Genomic DNA, 27,687 nt, shown 5'->3' with positions numbered 1-27,687 from the left:
AAATTTTCCTGGAGCACTTTAAACCCCCCCCCCCCCCCCCCCCCCCAGGTGCAGGATATAAACTGAACGTCAAAAGAAACTTATCACTTTCATTTTTTGAAATGTGCAGCTTTACAAACACGTTTCTTCAATTGTAATGGCTGATTATGTAACGGGAACTTCACTTCAATCACCTGGTTGATCAATAATGGCATGCTTGAGTGGTTCTGTATCGGGATCTTTCCCTTTCAATAATGACCCTCATAATGAAATCCTTCAGTTCTCGTGGTTAGACATTCATTTACTGCTGTCTATAGTCACTCCAAAGGTGTCTGACAGGGAAAACAAGAAAATTCAGATGCCACGCCTGACATCTGAACATCGTTTGAGGGCAATTGGGATACTTGAGGCTGGTGTAAGCCAGCGAACAATTGCCCAACGTCTTGGTTGCTCACAGCCTGCAATTTCCAACCTGGCCAGGCGTTACGGTGAAACTGGAACTGTGAATGATGGTCCACGAAGAGGAAGACCACAGGTAACCACCCCAAACCAAGACCACTGGATTGTGCTGCAGCATCTTGGTGATCGTTTCTGCCCTGCGACGCAAACGGCTGCAGTGACAAAAGGTTGCCACAACAACCGCATCAGTGTCTCTACTGTGCGGAGGCGCTTGAGAAGTCGGGGCTTGGTGGCAAGACGTCCTTGCAGAGGTCCAGTGTTGAACGCAGTGCATCGGCGGAACAGACCAAGATGGTGTCTGCAGCATCGCCGCTGGACAGAGCAACAGTGGAGTGCAGTCTTGTTCAGTGATGAGTCCAGATTTTGCCTCCATGCTGCTGATGGGCATCAACGGGTATGGCGCAGAGGTGGGGAAAGGTATGCATCATGCTGTATTCGCCAAATAATCGTTGGGGAGGACCCAGTGTGATGGTATGGGCTGGCATTTCCACCCGTTTCAGGACACCTCTGGTCGTCATCGAAGGCAATCTCACTAGTCAGCGTTATGTCAATGAAGTTTTGAGGCCTCATCTGCTGCCAATTCTCCAGGCTCATCCAGACATCGCAGTTTTCCAGCAGGACAACGCTCGACCCCATGCTGCTCGCCTGACCACCAACTTCCTCCAGGAACAGGGTGTTGAAGTGATGCCTTATTCCCATGACCTCAATCCCATTGAACATTTATGGGATGAGCTTGGTCGACGTCTTGCATCGAGGAGATCAATGGCTGTCAATCGGCATATGCTCATTCAAGGCTTGCAGGAGGAGTGGGACAGACTTCCCTAGGAAATGTAAACATTATAAAACGAAACCGTGAAAACTATCTGGGAAATTCCCTGAAGTGACAAAAGGGGAGGAAGGGCATGGAGGCAAAGGGGGTGGGAGGATTCCAGAACAGGTACAGAAGCAGGAACAGAAGAATAGGGGATTGACAGCCAGGTGAGCAGAGAACGAAGGAACAGGGAGGTGTATAAGCAATTGTGTTAGTATGGGAGGAGGGGCTACTTTTAAATTCTTCGTTAATCTATATATATATAAAACACAGTTTGTGTGTGTGTGTGTGTGTGTGTGTGTGTGTGTGTGTGTGTGTGTGTGTGTGTGTGTGTGTGTGTGTGTGTGTGTGTGTGTGTGTAATGTTACCGATAGACTCCTAAACGGAGAGGCTCACGTACTTGATATTTGGCATAGACATGGCCATTGAGCCTGGTAAGAACATGGCCGACCTAAAAATTGATTTCATAATATTTTAAAACCATATTTATACCTCAGCGCATTTCAGCGAGGAATATTATGCACGGATTCTGACCGGTCGCAGAGCAGCGCGTTGATTCGCTCAGAGCGATCACATGATGTTCCTTGCCGCCATTAACTCAGTTATGCGTTCGCACGTATTTCAGAGCGAAAAGCAATTGCCTTTTTTCACATTTCAGCGACGAACCTTGCCATTCACACCACATAGGTTTTTTCCCCTTTCATCTTTAGATCCATATTTTTTGCCACAACGTAGCGCATTATGGCTCTCTCGAGCTCGAGTTAGCCAATCACCTGGGAGCATGAGGCCACGTTGGCCACGCCCACGACAGGACACAGAGTTGCAATCGATCGCTCAGAGCGATCACGTGATGTTCCTTGCCGCGTGTAGTGAAATCGTATCCGTACTGAACCCGGGTGGGGATGCTCGCTGCTCGCTGTCATTGTTGTCCCCACTAGGGGCGTGACTATAAGACCCGTTGCTGTGTCAGTGCTCCGAGACTTCTCCCTTGTGACATGTTACATCGGTAGCCTCGTTAATGGTACGCCTTTATAGAATATCTAGCTTGCTTGCATTGACTGATATGAATGGCTTTATGAGATGTCGCATCGTATGCTTATTGTGTATTTCTACTTACAGGAATGATCTGATGATCTAAATGCAATTAAACCAAACCGTTGGACTAAAAGTTGTGCGGACCTGAATGGTTTTCCACAACACTTAATTGCATTTATGATCTGCTGACATGGCTGGCAACAAGACGTTGACGGTGTCCATTTTCAGCGCCGACCCACAAGCCACGGACGGAGGCTTGCAACTCAAGCACTGGCTCAAGCAACTGGAGCATCTCTTTAATGAGCCTGATACCGCTCCGACGCCTGCCGCGAAGCTGGCAATATTACACTCAAAAATCGACTACCGGGTCTACCACGCGGTCGCTCAATGCACGACGTATGATCTTACCGTCGCGGAGCTCAAGCGGCTTTATATAAAAGAAAAAAGCCCTGTGTATGCGCGTTATTTGCTGCAGACGCGACGGCAGCAACCCAACGAGCCTATGGATCATTACGCCCAGGAGCTCCGGCAGCTCATGCTGGACAGCGCCCAGCCACGGACTCCCGAGCAGGCTAAAGATGATCGACTTTTAGATGCCTTCATAGCAGGGGTCTCCTCTCAGGAACTACGTCTCAAACTCTTGGAGAAGACCGACCTGACCTTCGCTACGGCGGTTGAGCAAGCGACGGTGTATACCGAAGCGCGGATGCAATCGAACGCCTATGATCGCACGCGCCTTTTGGCGGGCACCTCACTACACGCCCGGCCGGAGAGGACCACAGACGAGGACGTGGATCCGCCTGCTGAACTCCGGGATGCTCCGGAGGATGACCCTACCCTGACAGCTGCCGTTACGACCAGCAGACCCAAGGCCTTGCGCGGGGCCGCATGTTTTTTTTGTGGAGGGCCTCGTCATGCCCGAGTCGTGTGTCCGGCACGTGACGCTATTTGCCATTTGTGCTCGCTAAAGGGACATTACGCGAAAGTGTGCAAGAAATCGGCACGCGGCTCGCGGCCCTTCGACTCGCGCAGCCGCGCAGGCGCGGCAACCTTGAACGGGCTTGTAGCAGAACCCACGAGCCCAGCGCCTTACCCGTCTTCGAAGGGGAGGGCCCCTCTCTGCGGCCCGCTGGGCGCTCAGACAACCTTGACTGGCGCCACCGGAAAGCCACCACCGTCTCATTCTCCATCGGGGACAAAGGCCGCGTCCTTGGCCAAACCTCGAGCCACGCAAGGGAAGAAACAGCTTTCGAATACTACGGAAGCCTTTTGTCAAAGCGACCAAACGAAAAAGGCGATTTCGAATACTACTACGGAAGCCTTTTGTCAAAGCGACCAAACGAAAAAGGCGATTTCGAATACTACGGAAGCCTTTTGTCAAAGCGACCAAACGAAAAAGGCGATTTCGGCTACAACGGAAGCCTTAATCTGCCAGGAGTGTCAAAAGGCGATGTCAAATACTACTGAGGCCTTTTCTCATCGGATTTTGAATCGCGAAACACCGGAATGCTGGGGAAAGCCCTCTGATGACGATAATGGATTCCCCATGGTCAACGCAGACTCCGGCCACGATCGCAAAACTGCTGCTGGTGTAGGATCCACCCGCGAGGCTGGTCCGACCCATTCGGGGGGCTCAGTCCCGCTCCCAGCTGCCTCGTCTGGCCTGGCTCAAGCCCTTATTCCCCTTATGGTTGAGGGCCATTGTGTTCAGGCCTTGGTGGACACCGGATCTACGGATAGTTTTATCGACCAGCGACTTGTGCTCAGGCATGGATGGCGGATCGGGCGGTCTACACGACGGATCTTCATGGCTTCCCAGGGACTCCGGCTTAGCACAAAAGGGGAATGCCGCTTGAAACTAGTGCTAAAGGGACGGGTTTTCCCTGATGTACACCTTATGGTTTTACCCGCATTATGTGCTGATATTCTGCTAGGACACGATTTTCTTAAGCTGCATGGACGTCTGGTAATGGAGTTCGGTGGGCCTGACACTCTTGTTGTGGGGGCGGACGACGCGCTAACGGTGTGCGCCCTAGCGCAAATGGACGTCCGTCCGCTTTCGCTGTTCCCCAATCTAACCTCCGACTGTACCCCTGTCGCGGTAAAATCGAGACGCTACTCTCGCGCGGACATGCAATTCATTGCGGACGAAACGACTCAGCTCTTGAAAGACGGCATCATAGAACCTAGTAGGTCGCCGTGGCGTGCCCAGGTCTTAGTGGTGCGCAGTGAGGCCCATCGCAAACGCATGGTAATCGACTATTCCCAAACGATTAACCGCTTTACACAGCTGGATGCCTACCCCCTTCCGGGGATGGACGCGCTAGTGCAACAGGTGTCCCAGTATTCGGTCTATAGTACTCTCGATCTCCGTAGTGCGTACCACCAGATCCCTATCTCTAGGGCGGATCGTATCTATACCGCTTTCGAGTCGGGGCAGCGGTTGTACCAATTTACACGATTGCCCTTTGGGGTGACGAACGGGGTCGCTTGTTTCCAGAGGGCCATGGATGACCTCGTTGCGCGGGAGCACTTAACCGATGTTTTCGTCTACCTCGATAACCTTACGGTTTGTGGATATGACCAAGGGCACCATGACGCTAATCTGAAGCGCTTCCTTGAGGTCGCGCAACGGTATCACTTAACTATGAACGAGGATAAGTGCCGCTACTCCCTACGCACCATAGATCTTCTGGGGTACACCGTGACCCATGGCTCTGTCTCTCCGGATAAGGAACGTCTGCGACCTTTGCTCGACATGGCCCCTCCCTGCGATCGGGCTTCCCTGAAACGCGCCCTTGGGCTGTTCGCCCATTACTCCAAATGGGTGCAAAATTTCTCCGCGAAACTTCGCCCCCTTGTGGCCTGCGACACCTTTCCCCTGAGTTCGGCCGCATTGACGGCCTTTGAAGGACTTAAGACCGACATCGCCCGAGCCGCCGTAGCAACCATTGACGAGAGCGGCTCGTTCGTCCTCGAAAGTGACGCCTCGGATCAGGCCATCGCGGCGACCCTCTCCCAAGGGGGACGTCCCGTGGCTTTCTTTTCACGGACTCTTACCTCCGCTGAGCGGCGGCACTCGTCCGTTGAAAAGGAAGCGTATGCGATCGTCGAGTCTATTCGGCGATGGCGCCCGTACCTACTCGGGCGGAGCTTCCAAATCATCACGGACCAGCAAAGCGTTGCGTTCATGTACGACACCTTACACGCCCAGCGCATTAAGAACGAGAAAATCACTCGCTGGCGTATCGAACTCGCCGACTTCTGTTACACCATCAAATATCGCCCAGGGAAGGATAACCAGGCCGCCGATGCCTTATCGCGCCCCACTACATGTGCTGGTATCACCTCGTTGGAGGGCCTACGGGTGCTGCATGCTACTGCGGGCCATCCCGGCGTAACGCGTTTCGCTCATTTCGTGCGGAGTGGGAATCTCCCTTACTCGATTGACGATATCCGCCGTATCTGTCGCGACTGCGCTATCTGCGCGGAAATCAAACCGCGTTTCTATAACCCCCCTATGGGGACTCTGGTGAAGGCTACACGCCCGTGGGAACGCTTGGCGATGGATTTCAAGGGCCCTTTGCCGGTGTCGAGCGGCTCTCGCTATCTGCTCACTATCGTTGATGAGTACTCACGATTCCCCTTTGCTTATATGTGCGCGGACATGACTGCTGCCACGGTGATGCGTTGCTTACAGAACTTGTTCTCAATGTTCGGTTACCCGGCCTATGTCCATACCGACCGGGGTGCAGTCTTCTTGTCTCAGGAGGTGCGCGGCTATCTGCTCCAAAACAACGTTGCGTCTAGTTACACCACGCCGTATAGACCCCAGGCTAATGGGCAGATCGAACGCTTCAACGGGATTATCTGGAGGGCCGTCATGCTCCATCTCCGGACCCACGGCCGGGGCCTCGATAAATGGGCTTGGTCGCTACCTGCGGCGTTGAACTCAATCCGGGCACTCCTGAGTACGGCAACTAACCAAACTCCCCACGAGCGTCTTTTCCACCACCCCAGGAGCTCGGGGTGTATACGGTCTTTGCCCAGTTGGCTCGCTGGGCCCGGGCCGGCCTACCTTAAACGGGCAGTTCGCGCGAGCAAGTACGACCCCCTTGTGGACAAAGTGCAGATTCTCCAGGCTAATCCTGAGCATGCTCGTGTGATGACGTCTGATGGTCGTGAGACTACTGTCTCCGTTCGTCATCTTGCCCCTTGCGGGGTCGACGACCTTAGTAGGGAATCGGACGAACCAGTCGAACCCGTCTATGAGACTATGACCTCTCCCGACGCTCCCATCGCCGACAGTCCACCGACCCTCCCCCCGTCGAGACTGCCCGGGTCCGACGACTTGGCGTTACCCCCTTCATCACCCGACCCTGTTGACGCCTCTGACACCGGGGATACAGGGTTACGAGACGCCGTACCCGGGGAATTTCGAACGCGTGCTGGCAGAGAAATTCGCCGCCCGGCCCGCTACGGTTGGGCCGACTAATACTCCGCGCCCATGCTGACGCTCACTCGCTTTTAGCCACGCGGCCGTATAATTCTGACGGGGGGTGAATGTAGTGAAATCGTATCCGTACTGAACCCGGGTGGGGATGCTCGCTGCTCGCTGTCATTGTTGTCCCCACTAGGGGCGTGACTATAAGACCCGTTGCTGTGTCAGTGCTCCGAGACTTCTCCCTTGTGACATGTTACATCGGTAGCCTCGTTAATGGTACGCCTTTATAGAATATCTAGCTTGCTTGCATTGACTGATATGAATGGCTTTATGAGATGTCGCATCGTATGCTTATTGTGTATTTCTACTTACAGGAATGATCTGATGATCTAAATGCAATTAAACCAAACCGTTGGACTAAAAGTTGTGCGGACCTGAATGGTTTTCCACAACACCGCGCGATTGCGTTTTTTCACATTTGAGCGAGGAACATTGCCATTCACACCACATCGGTTTTTTTTTCTTGCATCTTTAGATCCATATTTTTTGCCATAACGTAGCGCATTATGGCTCTCTCGAGCTCGAGTTAGCCAATCACCTGGGAGCATGAGGCCACGTTGGCCACGCCCACGACAGGACGCAGAGTTGCAATCGATCGCTCAGAGCGATCACGTGATGTTCCTTGCCGCGCGATTGCATTTTTTCACATTTGAGCGAGGAACATTGCCATTCACACCACATAGGTTTTTTTTTCTTTCATCTTCAGATCCATATTTTTTGCCATAACGTAGCGCATTATGGCTCTCTCGAGCTTGAGTTAGCCAATCACCTGGGAGCATGAGACCACGTTGGCCACGCCCACGACACGACGCAGAGTTGCAATCGTGCGTTTGCGTCGTTTCTTACTACGTGTAAACGTGGTATTTTGTCTACGAGTATTTTGAATTTGTCTACGAGTGAGTGACTGGAAGACTGACTGTGATAAAGGCAATGGCACCGAAGAAAAGAAATTTGTCACGTTCAACCTCCCGAGCAAGGAAAATCGCTGATCGAAGACTCCATGAAGCCGATGAAGGTACTTTTCACCATCGACAAGCCAATCAAGAACGTGTCTCTAGATTCAGACAGCGAGAGACAGAAGATGAGACAGAGGCACGTCTAAACGCCAATCAACAATGTCTGGCGAGGGCCAGACAGCGAGAGACAGAAGATGAGACAGAGGCACGTCTAAACGCCAATCAACAATGTCTGGCGAGGGCCAGACAGCGAGAGACAGAAGATGAGACAGAGGCACGTCTAAACGCCAATCAACAATGTCTGGCGAGGGCCAGACAGCGAGGGACAGAAGATGAGACAGAGGCACGTCTAAACGCCTCCCCTCCCCCACTACCCCTCCCTTCCCCCCTCCCCTCTCCCCTCCTCCCCTCCATACACAGAATGCCGGGTACTTCCCCCCCCTCCCCTCTCCTCCCTCCCCTCCCCCATCACCCTCCCCCCTCCCCTGCAATGCCAGGTACTTCTGCTAGTATATGTGTGTGTGTGTATATATGTATATGTATATAGTATATGTGTATATATATATATATATATATATATATATATATATAATGGTATCATGGTATCTGTAATCTGGTTCTCCAACCTAATGAGCGGACAACATGACGTCATCGCCATGCACGTCCGCCTTGCCTGCAAAGTTCCAGAGGAACCATCTAGCAGTGCGTCATTACGGATTATAAATACAGATACTGTCACAAGTGCATGCAAAACTCACAGTTACCGACCTGGTTTCACCCTTGTTGGGGCTTCATCAGGGCAACGCAGTGAGGCTTTCCATACACTTGTAACTCTGTGACCCTTTCGGTTTTTATATCAGTCACTATGCGACCTTCATATCATCAGTGGAGAACCGCCAGCAAGGTGTCCCATACAGCTGCTGCTGCACCTTGCTGGGAGCGATACGTACCGCCTGCCACGCGGTGACGTTATCTCTGGTATCCACTCATCATATGGAGTCGACCTGGTTGCGGTTGGGAGTTACTAATAATGGTATCTGTAATCTGGTTCTCCAACCTAATGAGCGGACAACATGACGTCATCGCCATGCACGTCCGCCTTGCCTGCAAAGTTCCAGAGGAACCATCTAGCAGTGCGTCATTACAGATTATAAATGGGACACCTTGCTGGCGGTTCTCCACTGATGATATGAAGGTCGCATAGTGACTGATATAAAAACCGAAAGGGTCACAGAGTTACAAGTGTATGGAAAGCCTCACTGCGTTGCCCTGATGAAGCCCCAACAAGGGCGAAACCAGGTCGGTAACTGTGAGTTTTGCATGCACTTGTGACAGTATCTGTATTTATAATCCGTAATGACACACTGCTAGATGGTTCCTCTGGAACTTTGCAGGCAAGGCGGACGTGCATGGCGAAGACGTCATGTTGTCCGCTCATTAGGTTGGAGAACCAGATTACAGATACCATTATTAGTAACTCCCAACCGCAACCAGGTCGACTCCATATGATGAGTGGATACCAGAGATAACGTCACCGCGTGGCAGGCGGTGCGTATCGCTCCCAGCAAGGTGCAGCAGCAGCTGTATGGGCCACCTTGCTGGCGGTTCATATATATATATATATATATATATATATATATATATATATATATATATATATATATATATATATAAATATAAATATAAATATAAATATATATATATATATATAAATATAAATATAAATATATATATATATATATATATATATATATATAAATATAAATATATATATATATATATATATATATAAATATATATATATATATATATATATATATATATATATATATATATATATATATATATATATATATATATATATATATATATAATTAGGGTGGGCTTCAAAAAATCAAAATGCAGATTTTCTCCGGGACATGGTCTATTTTTGTTCCTTTTGGTGTCAAAGGAAACCACACCAAATTTGAATGGAATCCAATAATATTTAGGGGTGCCACATCAGTGATGAATTTTCCCCCATGCAAAAATAGGAATTCCCATTTTTTGGGCTGTATATACACAAAATAAATACATAATTATATATTTACATTAAATATAATATTAAAAATAAATATATAGTAAATATACATTAAATAATAATAATATATATCATATTATACATTATATATACAATTATATGATAGACAATTATACAAATATAGACAAATATAATACATTAAATAATATATTAAAAATAAATATAATATATTAAAATTTAAATATAATAAATAAATATATAGTTATACAATATATAAATTATAATTAAATATACATTAAATTTATACATAAAATATACATTAAATAATAAATATACATAAATACACATTATACATTATATATATAGTTATATACAATATATTATACATACAGTTTTGAGACTTCCTATGATCACTATCTGGGCAATTTTCATGCATGTTTTGTACAGGTTCCCGGGGTCAGGGGTACGCTTTTTTAGTGTGTAATATGTAGGCCTAACTTATTGACTGTGGCTCTTTTGTAGAGAGTGACCCTGTGGAGTAAGAATTAACAGGATTTTACCCACATTCTTGCGTATTTTGCAGATATGGCATGTGCTAGTACCAGTGTTTCATTGAAAACTCGGGCTCAGGATAATGTGTATCTCATTGGGTCCACTTCTGGAGATGCCATCAAAGGTGCCAAGCTCCCGACTGTGCATCAATCTCTTGTCCTGTTTTTCCATCACCTGAAGAAGGAGAATCGCACTGCCCGGGAGAGTGCAACCCTCACCATTGAAGAGGTTGTGAAGTTCTGGGAAAAAGCTCACCTACCTACAACGACGAAGCAGCACTGCATCCATCGTTTGGAGAGGCTATATGAAGAATGGAGGAGCCTCCAAAAAGGTGCAAAGCAGGGTGGTGCGACCCAAGAGAAAAAGGAAGCATCCTTCAAGGCCTCCTTGGAGAAGACGTTTGATCTTAGGCATGCAGATTCGGAGGCCATAATCACCAACCCCGAGGACAGGAAGTTTCTTCACGATCAATTCTCAGAGAGGAAGGCTTCAATGGGATCTGTAGACACTGTGTTGGAAGCAAAAACGAAGCGAAAGAAAGAAAGGGAAGAAAAGGAGAAGACTAAGGCAGAGAAGGAAAATAAGAGACAGGAAATGGTCATGAAGGGTGCTACTGCTATGGAAGTCACAGACTCAGACTCTGACTCTGAGACCACGGCACAGGCTGGTTCTTCATCATCTGATGGTGGGATATCTCGTCCCAAGAAAAGAAGGCTATCAACATTGTCACTCCTGAAGTCGCAGCTTCTTTGGATCGTACGAAAACAAGTGACCGAATGGCTGTCCACAACTTGGCATCCATTTGTAGAGCAGTAGGATGGGATCCTGCAGAGCTGGCACTGAACCGATGGACAGTGCGGGGGAATCGCATGATGCATCGATGCAAAACCATGGACGAAATAAAAGAAGCATTTCATCATAATGTGCAGGGTCCTTTAGTGGTCCATTGGGATGGAAAGCTTCTTCCCGATGTCACTGGAGATTTTGTGCATGTGAAGGTGGATCGTCTTCCAATCCTTGTGTCCAACCAGTACCATGGAATGGAGCAGCTGTTGAATGTTCCCAAGTTACCTGACGGGGGAGGAGAAGCTATGGCAACCGCTGTAGTGGACACACTGAAGAGCTGGAACCTTGTGGGCAAGGTGAAGGCTTTGTCTTTTGACACAACGGCCAGCAATTCAGGTGTTCGTGGAGGGGCTGCTGTCCTCATTGAAAAGAAGCTACAGACTGAACTAATTCATTTGGCTTGCCGCCATCATGCGCACGAAATCATTCTGGGAGATGTTTTCACCACTCTTTTCGGTCCTTCATCAGGCCCTGACATCCAGCTTTTTAAGTGGTTTCAGGCGGAGTGGCCGTCCATTGCCCATCACCAACCAAAAAATGGATTCACAGATCCTGATACGGCAGCTGAGTTTGCACAGAACAATGACATGATGGATGAAGCTCTGGAATTTGCTCTTGTGTGTTTGAAAGATCAGCAGCCACGAGATGATTATCGTGAACTCCGAGAACTGACTGTCATCTACATGGGAGGAATCCCACCTCGTGGAATCCGGATCATGGCTCCAGGAGCAATGCACAGAGCCAGATGGATGGCAACAGCACTATATTCACTACAGGTGTTCATGTTTCGGTCAGAGTTCCACTTGACACTTCGAGAGGCGAGAGAACTCTGAGCCTTCAACATTTTTGTCTGCCTTGTGTATGTACAGGCTTGGTTTCGGGCTCCACAAGCTATTGAGGCTCCCCTGAATGACATTAACCTCTTCAAGAAGTTGGAAAAGTTTGAACAAATCAATCAGAAGATGGCTCAGGCAGCCTTGAAGGCACTTGGCCGCCACACGTGGTACATGAGCCCAGTACTAGTGGCATTTGCATTCTTTGACACCAGAATTGACAAAGAAAGCAAGATCAATATGATTGAAGCATTGAAAAATGACGGTGAAAACCCCTCTCCAAAGAGACCAGCTATCAAACGAGGAACCGCCCTGTCAATCGCTGGCCTCAAAACAAAACACACCAAGCATTTCTTCAGCATCCTAGGGACCCCAACTGATTGGATGGATAAGGATCCTGGTTCATGGGAGCAAGAAACCAGCTTTCAGGAAGCAAAGAAAGCCGCCAGTAGCTTAGTCGTGAACGACAGGGCATAAAGGGGTGTCGCATTGATACAAGACTACAATAAGCTCCTTACAAAGGATGAAGAGCAAAAGCAAGCTCTGCTCCAAGTTGTTGCTGCTCACAGGAAGATGTACCCCGATGCCAAGAAGGCAACAGTGGTGAAACAGGCCCAGAAATAGGAGTTACATTTCTCATTATATTTGGGTTTTTTAATATTATGTGATATGGTGTCTCTTCATTTTATGAACTGAACATTTGGATTGTTATCATTGAATTTGAGTTTTCATAGCAATATAGTGCTATTTGTGCAGCTATTGTAACTTGTGTTTGCTAGAATACAAAGAAAGTGAGTGGAGGGTGGATTTTCATAAAACAAACTTCTGGTTTTGCTTTCGATCCATATATAGAAAAGTTTTGTAGGCACCTTTAGTTTGAAAGCTGATGTGGCACCCCTAAATAAAATCAGATTGCTTTCATATTTGGTGTCTTTTCATTTTGGAACAAAAGGAACAACATAAAGCCATGTCCCAGTAACTATTAAAAAAAAATTATTTTGAGCACCACCCTGATATATATATATATATATATATATATATATATATATATATATATATATATATATATATATATATATATATATATATATATATATATATATATATATATATATACTGAATCGAGGCTCATGAAAGAGCTAACATTTATTTCACAAACAAATCAACCAGACAAACAAAATATACAAAAAGAGGGAGCGGAAGACAAGATATATATATATTATATATATATATATATTATATATATATTATATATATATATATATTATATATATATATATATTATATATATATATATATATATATATATATATATATATATATATATATATATATATATATAAGAATTTTTTTTTTTTTTTTAAAGGCGAGGTGAAAGGAGAAAGGTCGAAGGAATTATGGTGACAACTAGAATTGGAAGGTATCGGCTGGAGAGGGTTGAGATATGAAGGAAGGAGAGAGAAAAAACAGGTGGGCGGAACACGTGGCCATGGTCGGGGGAGGGGGAGCCATGAAGAGAGAAGGAAATAATTATTAAGGTTTTTTTTTTTGTTTTTTTGTTTTTAAATCGAGACTAAACAAAGGCTAAGATGTTTGGGGTAGTATGGGGGTGAAAACAAAGAAAAAAGCAAGGGTGAGAGAAAGAAAGTAAATAGACAACAAACAACCACCGAGGAGACAAGGAAGCCTCAAGGAACCAGGCCCCAAATGTGGCATGAACAAAACGACTATTACATACAAGTATGCATGATTTACAACCGAGAGCTTACTAGACACACACCGTAGACACATACACAATAAAATAAACAGCACAGTTTTGACAAAAACACAAATGGGAAAAATACTTAACTTTGATGACGTGGAGAGCTTGGAAGAACACAACCTCGCCGGCAGAACTGAACCCTTATGTAACTAGAGGTTCCAGGGAACCTGAACTCAACTGGTCTATATCAATATGGTTAGAATATGCATAATAGAACCACAAACTATATAGTTTATATGTGCTAAAAATATATGACAAAAATTGATTTTTCAATATGGCCGCCCTGCCGCGCCCATTTCTGGGCGTGCAATGCCCAAATGCAATCCCAAACTAGTTTATGTCTTAAAGATGCTGCATAACAAGTTTCATCAAATTTTATCAATATTTGTGACTTTTAGAGCGTAGACGTCGAATTGTTTACAGACGACAGACACAGACAGACAGACAGACAACGGACGACGGACACTGGGTGTCGACAAAAACTCAGCTGGACATAGTCCAGTTGAGTTAAAAATATATAATCTTGGAAGTAACCAAAGCAAAGGCACTGGAAAAATATTTCAAAACATGCATCAACTAAAATATACAAATAAATAAAAACCCAATTAATAAATAAAATTAATTAACAAGTAAAACAAAAAATAGGTAAATAATAAAAAAAACAAAGTGTGGGTCTTAATATTTAACTTCATCTCTTGTTATCCTTGTCTGACCAAGGGGCTGTGACCATGATGTGACCATTTGCAGTGCAGTGTTATTAAATAAAAATAAAGTGTGTTGGAAATGTTAGACAATTATGGAGTGAAACAATCACTCAGATGAACACTCACTTTTTCTCAGGTCCACTGATGGAATGTTGCACTTGTTGGAGAGGAAGAGTGCTGAATTATCCACAATGAAACTGTAAATTAAAAAAAAGGTCAAACTGCAGAATTCAACCAACCAACAGGCAACCACCAATTGCTTTGAGCTCTTTTACTGGTATTTTTGAACCACAAGAAATCAGCATGAATAATTATGTTTAAGGAACTTGGGAATAGTTCATAGAATGTCCAAAAGGCCAAAGGCTGGTGTTACATTGTCTGTGAAAATGACTTCCGTGTCTTAGAATGTGTTAACTAATTTTTGGAAACAATTGGTCAATAAAGTTGACGGTTAAGGTGTTTGCACTTGTCTGTACTCATTTTGGGAATCATCGTGCCGGAAGCTCACTGCCCCAGTCAATGTAAAACAAGGATGACTGCACTGTTACATGTTACCAGTTGTAGTGCCAAAAGACTAACCTGGCCTAAATATAGCACGATATGTCAAAAAGTTGTCGACGGATTCGGACTAAACCTGGTGGACAGGTTGGGTGAGTGACAAGGATTAATCGATTCGATTTTGGTGAAGATCCGAATCCAAACCACGAATTTTTTTTATTTCCCAAGTGATTCTTCACCATTGTGTAATGGGGCCAAAAACGATATATAGCACGATATTTCAAGACGTTGTGTATGAGTTATGACAAAACTAGGTGGATGAGTTGGTTAAGTAACAAGAACTAGTCGATTAGATGTTGGTTAAATCAATCAGTAACTCACCCAACCTGTCTAACAAAACGTAAGCATTATAGCCTGGCGGAGGTATGCGGTCTACCAAGCACAGTTCTAGTTTCAAATGTTTTTGGATAAAAAAAAAATAACCCAACAATTTTTCAGCTCAGTTACAGGGCTCCATTAATTGTTTAAACACTCACTCGACATAATAAAACAGAGGCAGGAATGACAACTGAGTTTAACTATGAATCTTAAAATATTTATTTTTAAAGGACACTGTTTGAAACAATGCACGAACAACAATGAACATTGTGCAAATGGACACCGGATACTGGAAAAAGTACAGCCACAGATTAACGTGGATTAAAGTCATTTTCATGGAGGTGAAAAATTAACTTAACCCCAATACTAGGAGGATGAACAGAAATTGTACTTTTGGACAATTTAAAAAAGTTTTATGATGTTGATGATTATGATGATGATAGGAATGATAATTATTTCAGAAAAATCAACAATTTGGCCATTTATCTTACACTCAACAGGTCCAACACCAAGTCAAATATGCATATCATGGCTAAATGCAAGTGGTTATACCGAAGGATAGACGTGGACGTGTCCATGATGATATTGCTTGAGACGCTGAAGGTCTCAGCAGTGAAAAGGGCATGGACAGGCAGGTATAGCGGCCTGAAAAAAATCATCATTAAGAATGCAAAAGAGGTCATTGTGAGGGTGTCCATGATAACACATGCATGTCCACAACATGCAAATTACAAACCAAAGCAACAGCAAAGCACCATTTTACTTTCATAACTGTTTGAGTACAGCAATATGTTACACAACAATGTTTGCTTTTGTTCTGTTAACAATCATTGTACTTCCGAGGTGAATCGGCTTTGAGATGTCCCTCTTACCGGTAATCAAGTGCACAGCCCAGAAGGTTCGTGTGGAGTACAGTTATGATGTCAGGAGGTGCATAACCCAACACTGGCTCATCCTGTACATCAATAAAGTCCAAGATCTGAAAAATAAAAAAAGTCCTCAATATAGGCATGAGCAGTAAGGACAAATAAGAGAAAAAAAAAAAAAAAAAAAAAAAAAAATAGTGACCAACAATCACCAAGGACAAATAAGATAAAATAAAGATAATTAGGAAGCACAAATTCTGCTATTTTAATTGGGAAGAAATATAAACGTTTTGATAGAAATAAAGGTGGGGAGACATCTATGTTTTTGAAAACAAGTCAAACACCAAACAAGAAGACGTCATGTAGAGTATGATACTTGCAAAATCCACCCACCCCAAAATAAAAAGTTGCCATGGATACATCAAATTGTCTATTTCATGAAGATTATAATTGACGAGCTTCATTCAATTGACGAGCTTCATTGCGAGTCATGAAATATTTTCATATTTCATATGAAAAAGCATCAGTTTCAATCCGATCGACCCGAGCCTTGAATAAGCTCGTCAATTATAATCTTCATACCACCGTCTAAAACGGTGGTATGAAGATTATAATTGACGAGCTTAATCAAGGCTCGGGTTGATCGGATTGAAACTGATGCTTTTTCATATGAAAATTGATGATTTTGGAAGTTTGACCTTGAGTTGACCTTTTGACCTCAAAAATAGTTGGTTTCCCTATTTAGTGACTCAATAGCAAATGATGTTCATTTTTCAAGTCAATTGGATGAAAAATGACAATTTTAGAAATTTGACCTCAAAATGACATTTGACCTTTGACCTCAAAATCAATAGACTTCTTCCTTATGACCAACTCTACCATCTGCTGAAGTTTTGTGAAGATCGGTTTAAAATTGTGACCTGTAGGTGATTGACAAACAAACAGACAGAATAATGCACAAGACTAACCAAATAAATGAAAAATCTTCCATTTTGCAAGTAATAAATCAATTCTTGCTGATTCTCCAGGTCACATCTTACTATAATTCACCAAATGTCCGTCCGTCCGTTCGAAGGTACCGCAAAAACGGCTCAACCGATCGCAACGATATTTTGGGTGGGTATTCCTGGGACCCCTGGGAGTAAAATAGGCTATATTGTTTTTCCAATTTTTCCAAGTTTTCCCAAACACGATGGAATGATATTTACCGATATGAACAGTGACGTGGCTTTTGTTGAAATTCTACAAATACTGTTTATGCTACGTACCAGGAGAGAGTAGATCGACTCCTGACGAACTCTTCCTATATAAACGTGTGGCTCCGAAGTAACATGGCAGCGTGTGCAAATCGACTGAGAAGCAGGTGTAGCGGCCGCTTCCGTTTTGCAGAATTCAATCTTTTTTCAAAATGGGCACCATGTACTGTTTAAATTTTGATCATTTGCGTGTGATACGATTCAACGGATGTTTATATGAATCGTTTAAAATAAAAAAGCCTTCAATTTCTGATATTTTGCCTTTTCATTTGGGCCTCCCAATTGAAGCCCCGCCCATAGGGCTGGTACCGTTGCTAGTTAATTTTATCCACAATTGGTCTGCAAAACAGCTTGTTGGGAGAGTCCATAATCACCAAAATTGTGAGAACTGCAGAGCGAATAACACCAAAGCACAACCAACTCGAGTCTTTGTCCAAAGAAGAAAAAAAGACAAAGGCTGATAGAGTTCAAAGTTTCAGCTACAGAATGGTTTTCATCAGCAACTCAAATTTCCCCAATCTACAAAAACACCCAACCAACAGATTTTGTACAAACATGTTTCATTGTACATGGAGGCAGAGTATGCTGAACAGATATTTGCTCGGCCGCATTTCAGCGATACATTTCATTATTCTTAAAAAGAGGAACAATGTGCCAACATGCTCAAAATCTGCTGACTGGTGGCTACTCCCTCTACCCCTAATGTCACCTGCTCATGCCAGCCTTGCTTGGGAAGAGTCGGCCTGAAATACAGGGTTGCTCCTCGTACAGCAATGGCAACCAAGAATTCCTGCACACATAAGGTTTTCCCTTTAATTTATAAGAATTCTCATTGATCGGCTTCTGCAGTAGACTTGTTCAAAAACAATTATGCAAGCTTTAGAAGAAGCACTGGAAAGCAGATCACAAAGAGAGTGGGATTGTAGGAGCACATCAACACATTAACATTTGCTCAGAAAATTATCGATATAAGATCATTTTATAAATTGGTATAAATTGGTGGCAGTTTCCTGTCCATCTGTCATGCTACCTCATTATGTCTGTGACGTCATTACGGATTACGACGCCTGACTCCAACATCCGCCATTTATATTTTCATGCAGCTCAGGCCTAGCACATCGTCGAACCTGTCATGTTCACAATCGCCATGCCCTACCTTTACATTTTCTGCTCAGTGTGAAACACAAACAAAGCGATTGTTAACCATCAAATATCGAGAGGATAGGCATTATGGTCCTTTAAATGCTTCATACCCTATGCCTCACCTTCAGGCCGCTTCAGACAAATTTGCCCATGTTTCTTAATGCAGTAGTCTCGTTTTGGCAATAACAATAATAATATATATTAACTATAATCCGAACACTACAATCCCTTTGTCACGACTGCAAAGTTACTGGATTAAATCGGTGTATTATTCATGACTCGATGAATTCATTGAAGCTGAAGGGAAAGGTGTATGCTGCATGTGTGAGAAGTGTTATGATTTATGGGAGTGAGACATGGGTAATGAACGTAGAGCAGCAACGAAGGCTGGAAAGGGTGGAAATGCGAATGGTTCGGTGGATGTGTGGAGTATCGTTGAGAGAGAGGAAGACAAATGATGAATTGCGAAAGATGATGGGAATAGAGCCTGTGATGAATAGATAGAATAGAATAGAATAGAATAGAGCCCTACCTTTACATTTTCTGCTCAGTGTGAAACACAAACAAAGCGATTGTTAACCATCAAATATCGAGAGGATAGGCATTATGGTCCTTTAAATGCTTCATACCCTATGCCTCACCTTCAGGCCGCTTCAGACAAATTTGCCCATGTTTCTTAATGCAGTAGTCTCGTTTTGGCAATAACAATAATAATATATATTAACTATAATCCGAACACTACAATCCCTTTGTCACGACTGCAAAGTTACTGGATTAAATCGGTGTATTATTCATGACTCGATGAATTCATTGAAGCTGAAGGGAAAGGTGTATGCTGCATGTGTGAGAAGTGTTATGATTTATGGGAGTGAGACATGGGTAATGAACGTAGAGCAGCAACGAAGGCTGGAAAGGGTGGAAATGCGAATGGTTCGGTGGATGTGTGGAGTATCGTTGAGAGAGAGGAAGACAAATGATGAATTGCGAAAGATGATGGGAATAGAGCCTGTGATGGATGCTGTGAAGAGAAACAGGTTGAGATGGTTTGGTCATGTGTTGAGGAAGGACGAAAGTGACTGGTTGAAAAGAGTGATGGGAATGAATGTAGAAGGAAGTAGAGGACGGGGAAGACCGAGAAAGACTTGGCTGAAGATGGTCGAAGAAAAAATGCGGGCAAGGGGGTTAACAAGGGGAGATGCAGAAAATAGGGCAAAATGGAGAACATTGTCATGGGGACCGCAAGGCAAACCCCCGCTCTTGCAGGGAAAATGGCCTTAAAATGCCTGGTTTTTTTTTTTTTTTGTATTCATGACTCGATGACAAGCGGTGTTCTGATAACTGTTAACAAGCCGTAACTAATGCACTGAGGTCAGTGGAGAAAGAAAGTTGGAGGTTGGAGAAGGGGTCGTAACCGCCTGCACCAGAACATGTTACAACATCTTAACCAAGGTCAATGAATGTGTTCTTGAGGCGCGAATGCACGGTGGTGAGCGTTCCGGGTCAATTCTCCTTATTTCTAGAAAACGTATTTCGCCATCTGACACATCTTTCTTTCCAACTCCACCAAAGATAGTTTCCGGTCAGGCAGGTCTTTGCGATGACCATCAACAAAGGCCATGGTCAGAGCCTGCAGCAGTGTGTAGTCCTGCTTCCCACCAGACACTGTGTGGAGTCCTGCTTCACACCAGAACCTGCGGCGGTGTAGAGTCCTGCTTCCCACCAGAACATGTGGTGGTGTGGAGTCCTGCTTCGCACCAGAACCTGCGGCGGTGTGGAATCCTGCTTCCCACCTCAACATGCGGCAGTGTGGAGTCCAGCTTCCTACCAGAACCTGGGGCGTTGTGGAGTCCTGTTTCGCATCCGAACCTGCGGCGGTGTAGAGTCCTGCTTCCCACCAGAACATGCGGTGGTGTGGAGTCCAGCTTCCTACCAGAACCTGGGGTGGTGTTGAGTCCTGCTTCGCACCAGAACCTGTGGTGGTGTGGAGTCCAGCTTCCCACCGGAACCTGTGGTGGTGTGGAGTCCTGCTTCGCACCGGAACCTGCAGCGGTGTGGAATCTTGCTTGGCACCAGAACCTGCGGCGGTGTGGAGTCCTGCTTCACACCGGAACCTGCGGCGGTGTGGTGTCCTGCTTCGCACCAGAACATGAGGCGGTGTGGAGTCCTGCTTCACACAGGAACCTGCAGCGATGTGGAATCCTGCTTCGTACCGGAAACTGCTGTGGTGTGGAGTCCTGCTTCGCACCGGAGCCTGCGGCGGTGTGGAGTCCTGCTTCGCACCGGAGCCTGCGGCGGTGTGGAGTCCTGCTTTGCACCGGAAACTGCTGCGGTGTGGAGTCCTGCTTCGCACCGGAAACTGCTGCGGAGTGGAGTCCTGCTTCGCACCGGAAACTGCTGCGGTCTGGAGTCCTGCTTCACACCGGAACCTGCGGCGGTGTCGAGTCCTGCTTCGCACCAGAACATGAGGCGGTGTGGAGTCCTGCTTCGCACCAGAACATGAGGCGGTGTGGAGTCCTGCTTCGCACTGGAACCTGTGACGGTGTGGCATCCTGCTTCGTACCGGAAACTGCTGTGGTGTGGAGTCCTGCTTCGCACCGGAACCTGCGGCGGTGTAGAGTCCTGCTTGGCACCGGAAACTGCTGCGGTGTGGAGTCCTGCTTTGCACTGGAAACTGCTGCGGTGTGGAGTCCTGCTTCACACCGGAAACTGCTGCAGTGTGGAGTCCTGCTTCGCACCGGAAACTGCTGCGGTGTGGAGTCCTGCTTGGCACCGGAAACCGCTGCGGTGTGGAGTCCTGCTTTGCACTGGAAACTGCTGCGGTGTGGAGTCCTGCTTCACACCGGAAACTGCTGCAGTGTGGAGTCCTGCTTCGCACCGGAAACTGCTGCAGTGTGGAGTCCTGCTTCACACCGGAACCTGCTGCGGTGTGGAGTCCTGCTTCGCACCGGAAACTGCTGCGGTGTGGAGTCCTGCTTCACACCGGAAACTGCTGCGGTGTGGAGTGCTGCTTTGCACCAGTGTTTTTACACACAGACAACTGTACATTGCAGTGAGTAGAGTACAAGACCCACTCGATCTGCGCATCTTTGCCAACCAGAATTAATGCCGGATAAGGAGAGGGACTGAACATGCTGCAGGCCGACTAACCCGCATCGTTGTTTATAGTGAGATCGTATAAACTCAGGGGCAGATCCAGAGTGAAATTTGGAGGGTTAATATCTCCCAAGAAAATGTTGCTTTTCATTGTCGTCACGGATTATCGTCCGGGCGGGCGTCCAGGCGTCCGTCAACATTTGGTTTCCGTCAATTTCAAGAACGGCTTGTCTGATTAAATCCATGTTTGCAGTGTGTGTTGGGGTTGAGTAGAGGAAGGTTCGTTTCGAAAATGGGTGCGCTGCGATTTTCAATATGGCCGCCACGGCAGCCATCTTGAAATTGGTTTCCGTCAATTTCGAGCAGAACGGCTTGTCCGATTAAATCCATGTTTGCAGTGTGTGTTGGGGTTGAGTAGAGGAAGGTGCCTTTCGAAAATGGATGCGCTGCGATTTTCAATATGGCCGCCACGGCTTCCTTTCACCATGCATGGGCTGAGGGGTTACGCCCGCCTTGCGGTGCTATTTATTTAAACTTAAAATGAACCAATTTTGCTCAATAAACAAAACCTTTTATAGTTTATGGCAAGGAACGTAGGCTATGGGTTAAAATGGTTCACCAGGGCCCCCATCCCCCCATCCCTCCCCCTCAATGTGCCACTTAAATGAAACGGTTTGTTTTAACTGATCAGTGATCACTATTGTTCAGCATCACAAAGCATAAATGATGCCAATGGAAACAATGGTGACTCCCCAAGAAAACTTATTCACAATGTTTGTTTTCGTGAGATGTATAAAACAACAGGTTTTTTCGTGATTGACACTTTCATTCTGCAATTTATCACATTTTCACCTCGACGTCTGATCTCTGGGAACATAAAACAAATTCATAACATTCTTTTTTGGTAATAGGTGTGCGGATGACTAAAATTAATGCTGGGTTAGCAGTAAACATAAACTTCCGGAACCATGCGACGCAGTACTTTGTTGCCTATACTCCACCCAAATAAAGAGAGTTCTGCAGGTCCCTGCTAATAACTGCGAATAGAAAGATAAAGGGAGATTATAAAAGAGTGAAAGGAGGGTAGAAAAGTGTGGGAAGAAGTAGATGAGGGAAAGAACTTCAGAAGGAAATAGTAATGAATGTGGAGAAGAGAAGGCAAACAGAAGGGAAGGGGGGAGGGAGGGGTTTAAAATGGTGTACGTATCAAAACTTTGTGTATGTAATAAGCAGATGACCCATAAACACGTGTAATAAATGGATAATAAGTAAAGAAACACAAACAGTAATTGGGGAAAGGGTCAGGGTCGATGAAAAGCGAAATGACCTTGAGTTCACGCATGTTTGAGTCCTTGCTGATCTTGATGGCTACAGAGAGCATATGCAAGCTGTCACCCCCTGTCCCCACTGGTGCTGGGAACTTGGTCACCACACCATTGTCAGAAGGGCAGATTGTTGGCTCGAGGTGAGGTGGAGCACGAGTTACTGGCTCCAGTGCACACTTGAAAGGATAATCTTCAATGGATCCTGTCAATTTGCAAACAGAGCTGAACTTTTATGCATCAAAATTAAAGAGAAATTCATTATACCAGCTGAATAAAGCAATTACAAAAGCCACTATTACAGGAAAGTATTCCTTTATCATAGTTCATATTCATATATCATAGTTCATAGTATCATAGTTTTAGCCTGGTGTTGGCTTAGCGGTTAGGGTGCCGGCTTGGGATCCTAGGATCCTGGGTTCGAATCCCGGTTGATCGCTGAATTAACGCCAGGAGGGTTGACTCAGCCTGTCATCCTTCCGAGGTCGGCAAATTGAGTACCAGCTTGCTGGGATGAATGATCACGGTGTGTACCGGATTCAGAATCGGTACACCGTATCCCTGCGCATCGTAAGAGCGTGACCAAGGGTTGGCGTCAGGAAGGGCATCCGGCCATAAAAACATTGCCTCAAACAGGGAACCATGATTGTCATGGGGCCCGCAAGGCTAACCCCCGCTCTAGCGGGGAAAATGGCCTTAAAACGATCATTCATTCATATAGTTCATTGGTGCAATAAATTAGCATACTATTGTAAGCTCTTCTGGCCAACTTCACAAAGTACAGCGAAGCAGAGCGACAGGTACCTTTGTGGAACAACGCAAAACGATTTCCCTGTAGGCAGACGAATCGCAAGTCCTTTTGCCCCTGGTGCTCAACAACACTGAATAAGGAGCCGTTCTCAAGGTCAAATTCTGCTTCACCATGACAGCCCTCCATCACCGTGCCGTCCTCTTCCTGTGGCACAATTTTACGCAGCATTAAGGTTACAGCTGAGGTCAATAGAATGCACAGTGATGGATACACCAGTAACCTTTCATCTCGTCCACCATGTACGACTACGGTGGCAAGCGAATTGTGGTGTGGGACAAAATAACAACACAGTACAGTACGGCACCTCAGTGACTGCACCTTAACTTGCGTGTGGATGACCAGCCGCCCTTTTGCAACTGTGACAAGAGTGGACAATAAGCTTTGGCGACCTCGTGTTGGGCTCGGATGTGGTCTTTGCCGGCGGGAACGACGTATTCCATCCTCCCCATATTCTCCAGTCTGAAAGCCGTCTTCTTCCTCCTCTTCTTCATCATCATCATCTGTGTCGTAGTCTGCACAGCAAGAGACATCGTTTTTCTGCAGATACTTAATCTAACAGCTAAAGCTGTTTTGCAATTATCAGCAGCAACAAAGTAACAACAGCAAAGCAAAAGAGGGAAGGCGCAACACACCATCCCGGTATGCAGACTTGCAGAGAGTAAAGCTCTCTTCCCCGAACCCGGAACGGATGAGTTGACTTGCTACGGACACGCCAGCTCCAAATGCCGCTGCACTTTCCACAGTCTCAACCGGCAATGGAGCAGCTGGTTCCCAGAGTAAGAGGTCGTTGTTCAGCCTGTGACATGCACCAAGACAAACAAATTCAAAACACGTGAGCATATTCGCTCGGTGGTTTTGGAAGAGAAAGATTCAGTCAAAATAAATATATCAGGCCACCTATTGTATAAACACTGATAGAAGGCCTTCCCAGGGAGGATAATATGCACATTGGGCAGTGTGACCTCGAGTACATATCGGGAGGACATCATAGTTTTATCCTGGAAGTCTGCCATTTCTGCCTGATCTCCAGGCATCACCATCTACAAGAATGAGAAACGGAAAGAGAATGGTCAAGAGCCACATTTGAAATGTTGAAAAAATATATTAAAAAGTTTCTCAAGCCCAGGTTTGATGATGGATGCAATGTCTCTTACTTCCTCATTTTCATACATGACACGGCGAGAAGAAAAAGGCGAAGGAGACGAGTGGTCTGTTAATCCACAAGACTCATGGAGGCCCGGAGCAGAAACCTCATCAAAGTTTGGGGTGATTTCAAAAACCGAGCGCTTGAGGACCGGATTGACCCTGAGCATTATTCTGCAAATGATGAGACGTTATCAACTTGGTTCACAAAAGTATTAAAAGATCAGTTGATTCAACAATATTACGAATGCTGTAGATCACTGCTCATTAAAATGCAGTGATTCACACAAACTTTGATGAAATCATAGCAAAAGGATATTAGTGACATCTAGCATCTTTAAGATTATACTGTACATCAGAGAACTGGGACACATTTTAAAAGTGAAAACATTGAAAAACGTTTTAAAATAAATAAATTACAATAAAATGGTGAGGTAAAACATTTAAAGGCCCATGTAATCCAATTGTAATGGTAAGACCAATACCCATATTTGGTAATATTGAACAGGTATACACAGCCAAATTGAATGCCATGGTTATTAAGATAGTCTTGAGGTACACACACGCTTCAGAACTGTCTAGACAGACTGGAACTGTCTAGACTCTAGACTTCAGAACTATCTTATCATCTCGACCAGACTGCAAAATTGTTACCCTGGTGTTTACACATGCTGGGCAAGGCATCCCTCGGATGGATGTTAAACTGGATGTCCCATCTGCTGCCATTAGTTAGTGGGCGTGAAAATCCCATGGTATCTTTTGTGAAGAGCAAGCAAGCTATCACCGGCACCCTGAACAAATTACAAGTTATTGCTCCAACCTACACGGGGTTACTTGCTCAGTGGCACAGGTATGGCCCAAGCAAAACATTGACGGAAACACGCAGCCATGTGCTGCAAATGAAAGAAGAATAATGCAACTCTATATAAAGCTTTGAAATGTTATCTAGTAATAATTCCATGAAGTATAGTCCATTAGAACTGCTACAATCACCACACACAATAAGAACATTACAAAAGCAATCATGGGAGGAGACGGGGTGGGCGAGGGGGGAGAGATGACAAATGACAAAGACTAAAGAAAAATAAGGAAAAAGGCACGTGGACACAAACTTATCTTATCATCAGCATTAAACAACAATTTAAGAAAGCACCACTAGCTTTGAGCATCCATTATATAGTTTGACGACAAACTTGGAACAATAATTCACCTGGGCCAGTCAAAGCGACTGTGATCCACAGAGCTGGACAAATCGGTCTCAGCTTTGCTGACTCGTAGAAATGCCACTGGGGACCGAGCGCACCCCTCATCAAATGAGCCTGGAAAACAATATGTCACAAACCCAAAGTTAACGACAGAGAAGTTGGAAAACGATCACTATAAATAAGGATCCGGATTCTGGGGTGAGGTAGTTCACTTTTTGACAATGTGGAAAATGTTCCTCCTTTTAAGGGATTTGTAACAAAGGGTAGATTAACATGATAAAGCAGTTAGGCTTGGAAAGGTGACACAGTTAGCCGCAGCGAGTCATTGCCTACAATATGACAACAAATTTGACTTCGTTGGGACCCGTGTCCCAGACATGACGTCCAACAAATGACACAGATTGATTCTGGAGGCATGGCACGTCAAGATGTTTGAGGGTGGTGGAACTGTGGAGACAGTGGACATATCCACACAAAACAAACACTCCTCTGACACGAATGGAAAAAACTGGACGATGCAAGAAACTGGACAAGGTGAGCAAACAGAGGCAATACCCTGGTGCTCACCTGGTAGAATAAACAGTATACTGCACTGACTACAGGTATTTTGAACCAATTCCAGTAGTTGCTAGAAGACAGGTTCAGCATGTAGAATCAAACTAACATAATCATAAGACTTTAAACAAACAAACAAAAAAAATACCTATTGGGGGGGCCATCCCCCCACCCCCTGTGTATCCCCTCAGACCCCAATTTTTCCAATGCCTTGAACAAACATTGGTACATCACGGATGAAGGTTGTGGTGGTTCCCCAAAATTGTGTGTGTAGGTTCTGAGAAAAAAGCAAATACCTATTTTCGGGGGCAAGTCCCCCCCATAGACCACCTTAGACCCCGATTTTTAAATGCCAGGAACAAACTTTGGTACAACACGGGTGATTAAGGTTGTGGTCAAGTTTCATCAGAATTACATGTGTAGTTTCTGAGAAGAAAGCAAATACCTATTTTGGGGGGCAACCCCAGCCTGCCCCCCATAGATCCCCAAAGGGGAAGATTTTTTTTCGGCCGTGAACATACGTTGGTACATCACGGGTGATGAAGGTTTTGGTGAAGATTCATCAAAATAATGTGTGTAGTTTAGAGGAAAAAGCTAATTTCTCTTTGGGGGAGGAGGCGGGGTCAAGCCTGGATCCACTTTGACCCCCGGTAGACCCCCTTAAACCCTGAACTTTTTAAATGCCGTGAACAAACTTTAGTCACAACACAACAAGTATAATTTGCGCCAAATTTGGTCGCAATCCCATCAGCGATTTCGGAGAAGAAGTTTCAATTGTTTACGGACGGATGGATGGACAGACAGACAGACGGACTGACGACATGCCATCGGAGAAGATCCCCTGAACTTCGTTCCAGGTGAGCTAAAAAAAACCATGCTAGCCCCCAACACCACACTCACACAACACTGAAGGGAAACTGCACAAACCATGCAACCCACACATCACCACTTCCAAA

At 45.3% G+C, this 27,687-nt stretch overlaps 1 protein-coding gene across 3 annotated transcripts in view; it reads right to left on the bottom strand.

The window, feature by feature from the left end:
- LOC137436924 (autophagy-related protein 2 homolog B) overlaps positions 1–27,687 on the bottom strand; it is a 174,123-nt gene that overhangs the window by 46,050 nt on the left and 100,386 nt on the right. For all 3 annotated transcript variants that reach the window (XM_068131157.2, XM_078787075.1, XM_078787074.1), the window contains 11 exons: positions 26,182–26,290; positions 24,983–25,145; positions 24,726–24,868; positions 24,461–24,624; positions 24,147–24,340; positions 23,822–23,972; positions 23,023–23,222; positions 18,169–18,249; positions 16,210–16,316; positions 15,890–15,982; positions 14,588–14,658 (listed from right to left, as the gene is read on the bottom strand). In XM_068131157.2, coding sequence (XP_067987258.2) covers positions 14,588–14,658; positions 15,890–15,982; positions 16,210–16,316; positions 18,169–18,249; positions 23,023–23,222; positions 23,822–23,972; positions 24,147–24,340; positions 24,461–24,624; positions 24,726–24,868; positions 24,983–25,145; positions 26,182–26,290 — 1,476 coding nt within the window. The remainder of the gene's footprint in view (positions 1–14,587; positions 14,659–15,889; positions 15,983–16,209; positions 16,317–18,168; positions 18,250–23,022; positions 23,223–23,821; positions 23,973–24,146; positions 24,341–24,460; positions 24,625–24,725; positions 24,869–24,982; positions 25,146–26,181; positions 26,291–27,687) is intronic.

This window comes from Myxine glutinosa, chromosome 11 (genome assembly GCF_964187855.1).
Source record: "Myxine glutinosa chromosome 11, kmMyxGlut1.1, whole genome shotgun sequence".
NCBI classification, from domain to species: domain Eukaryota; kingdom Metazoa; phylum Chordata; class Myxini; order Myxiniformes; family Myxinidae; genus Myxine; species Myxine glutinosa.
The sequence above is the reverse complement of the archived record's forward strand: the minus strand, read 5'-3'. Positions and strand labels throughout refer to the sequence as shown.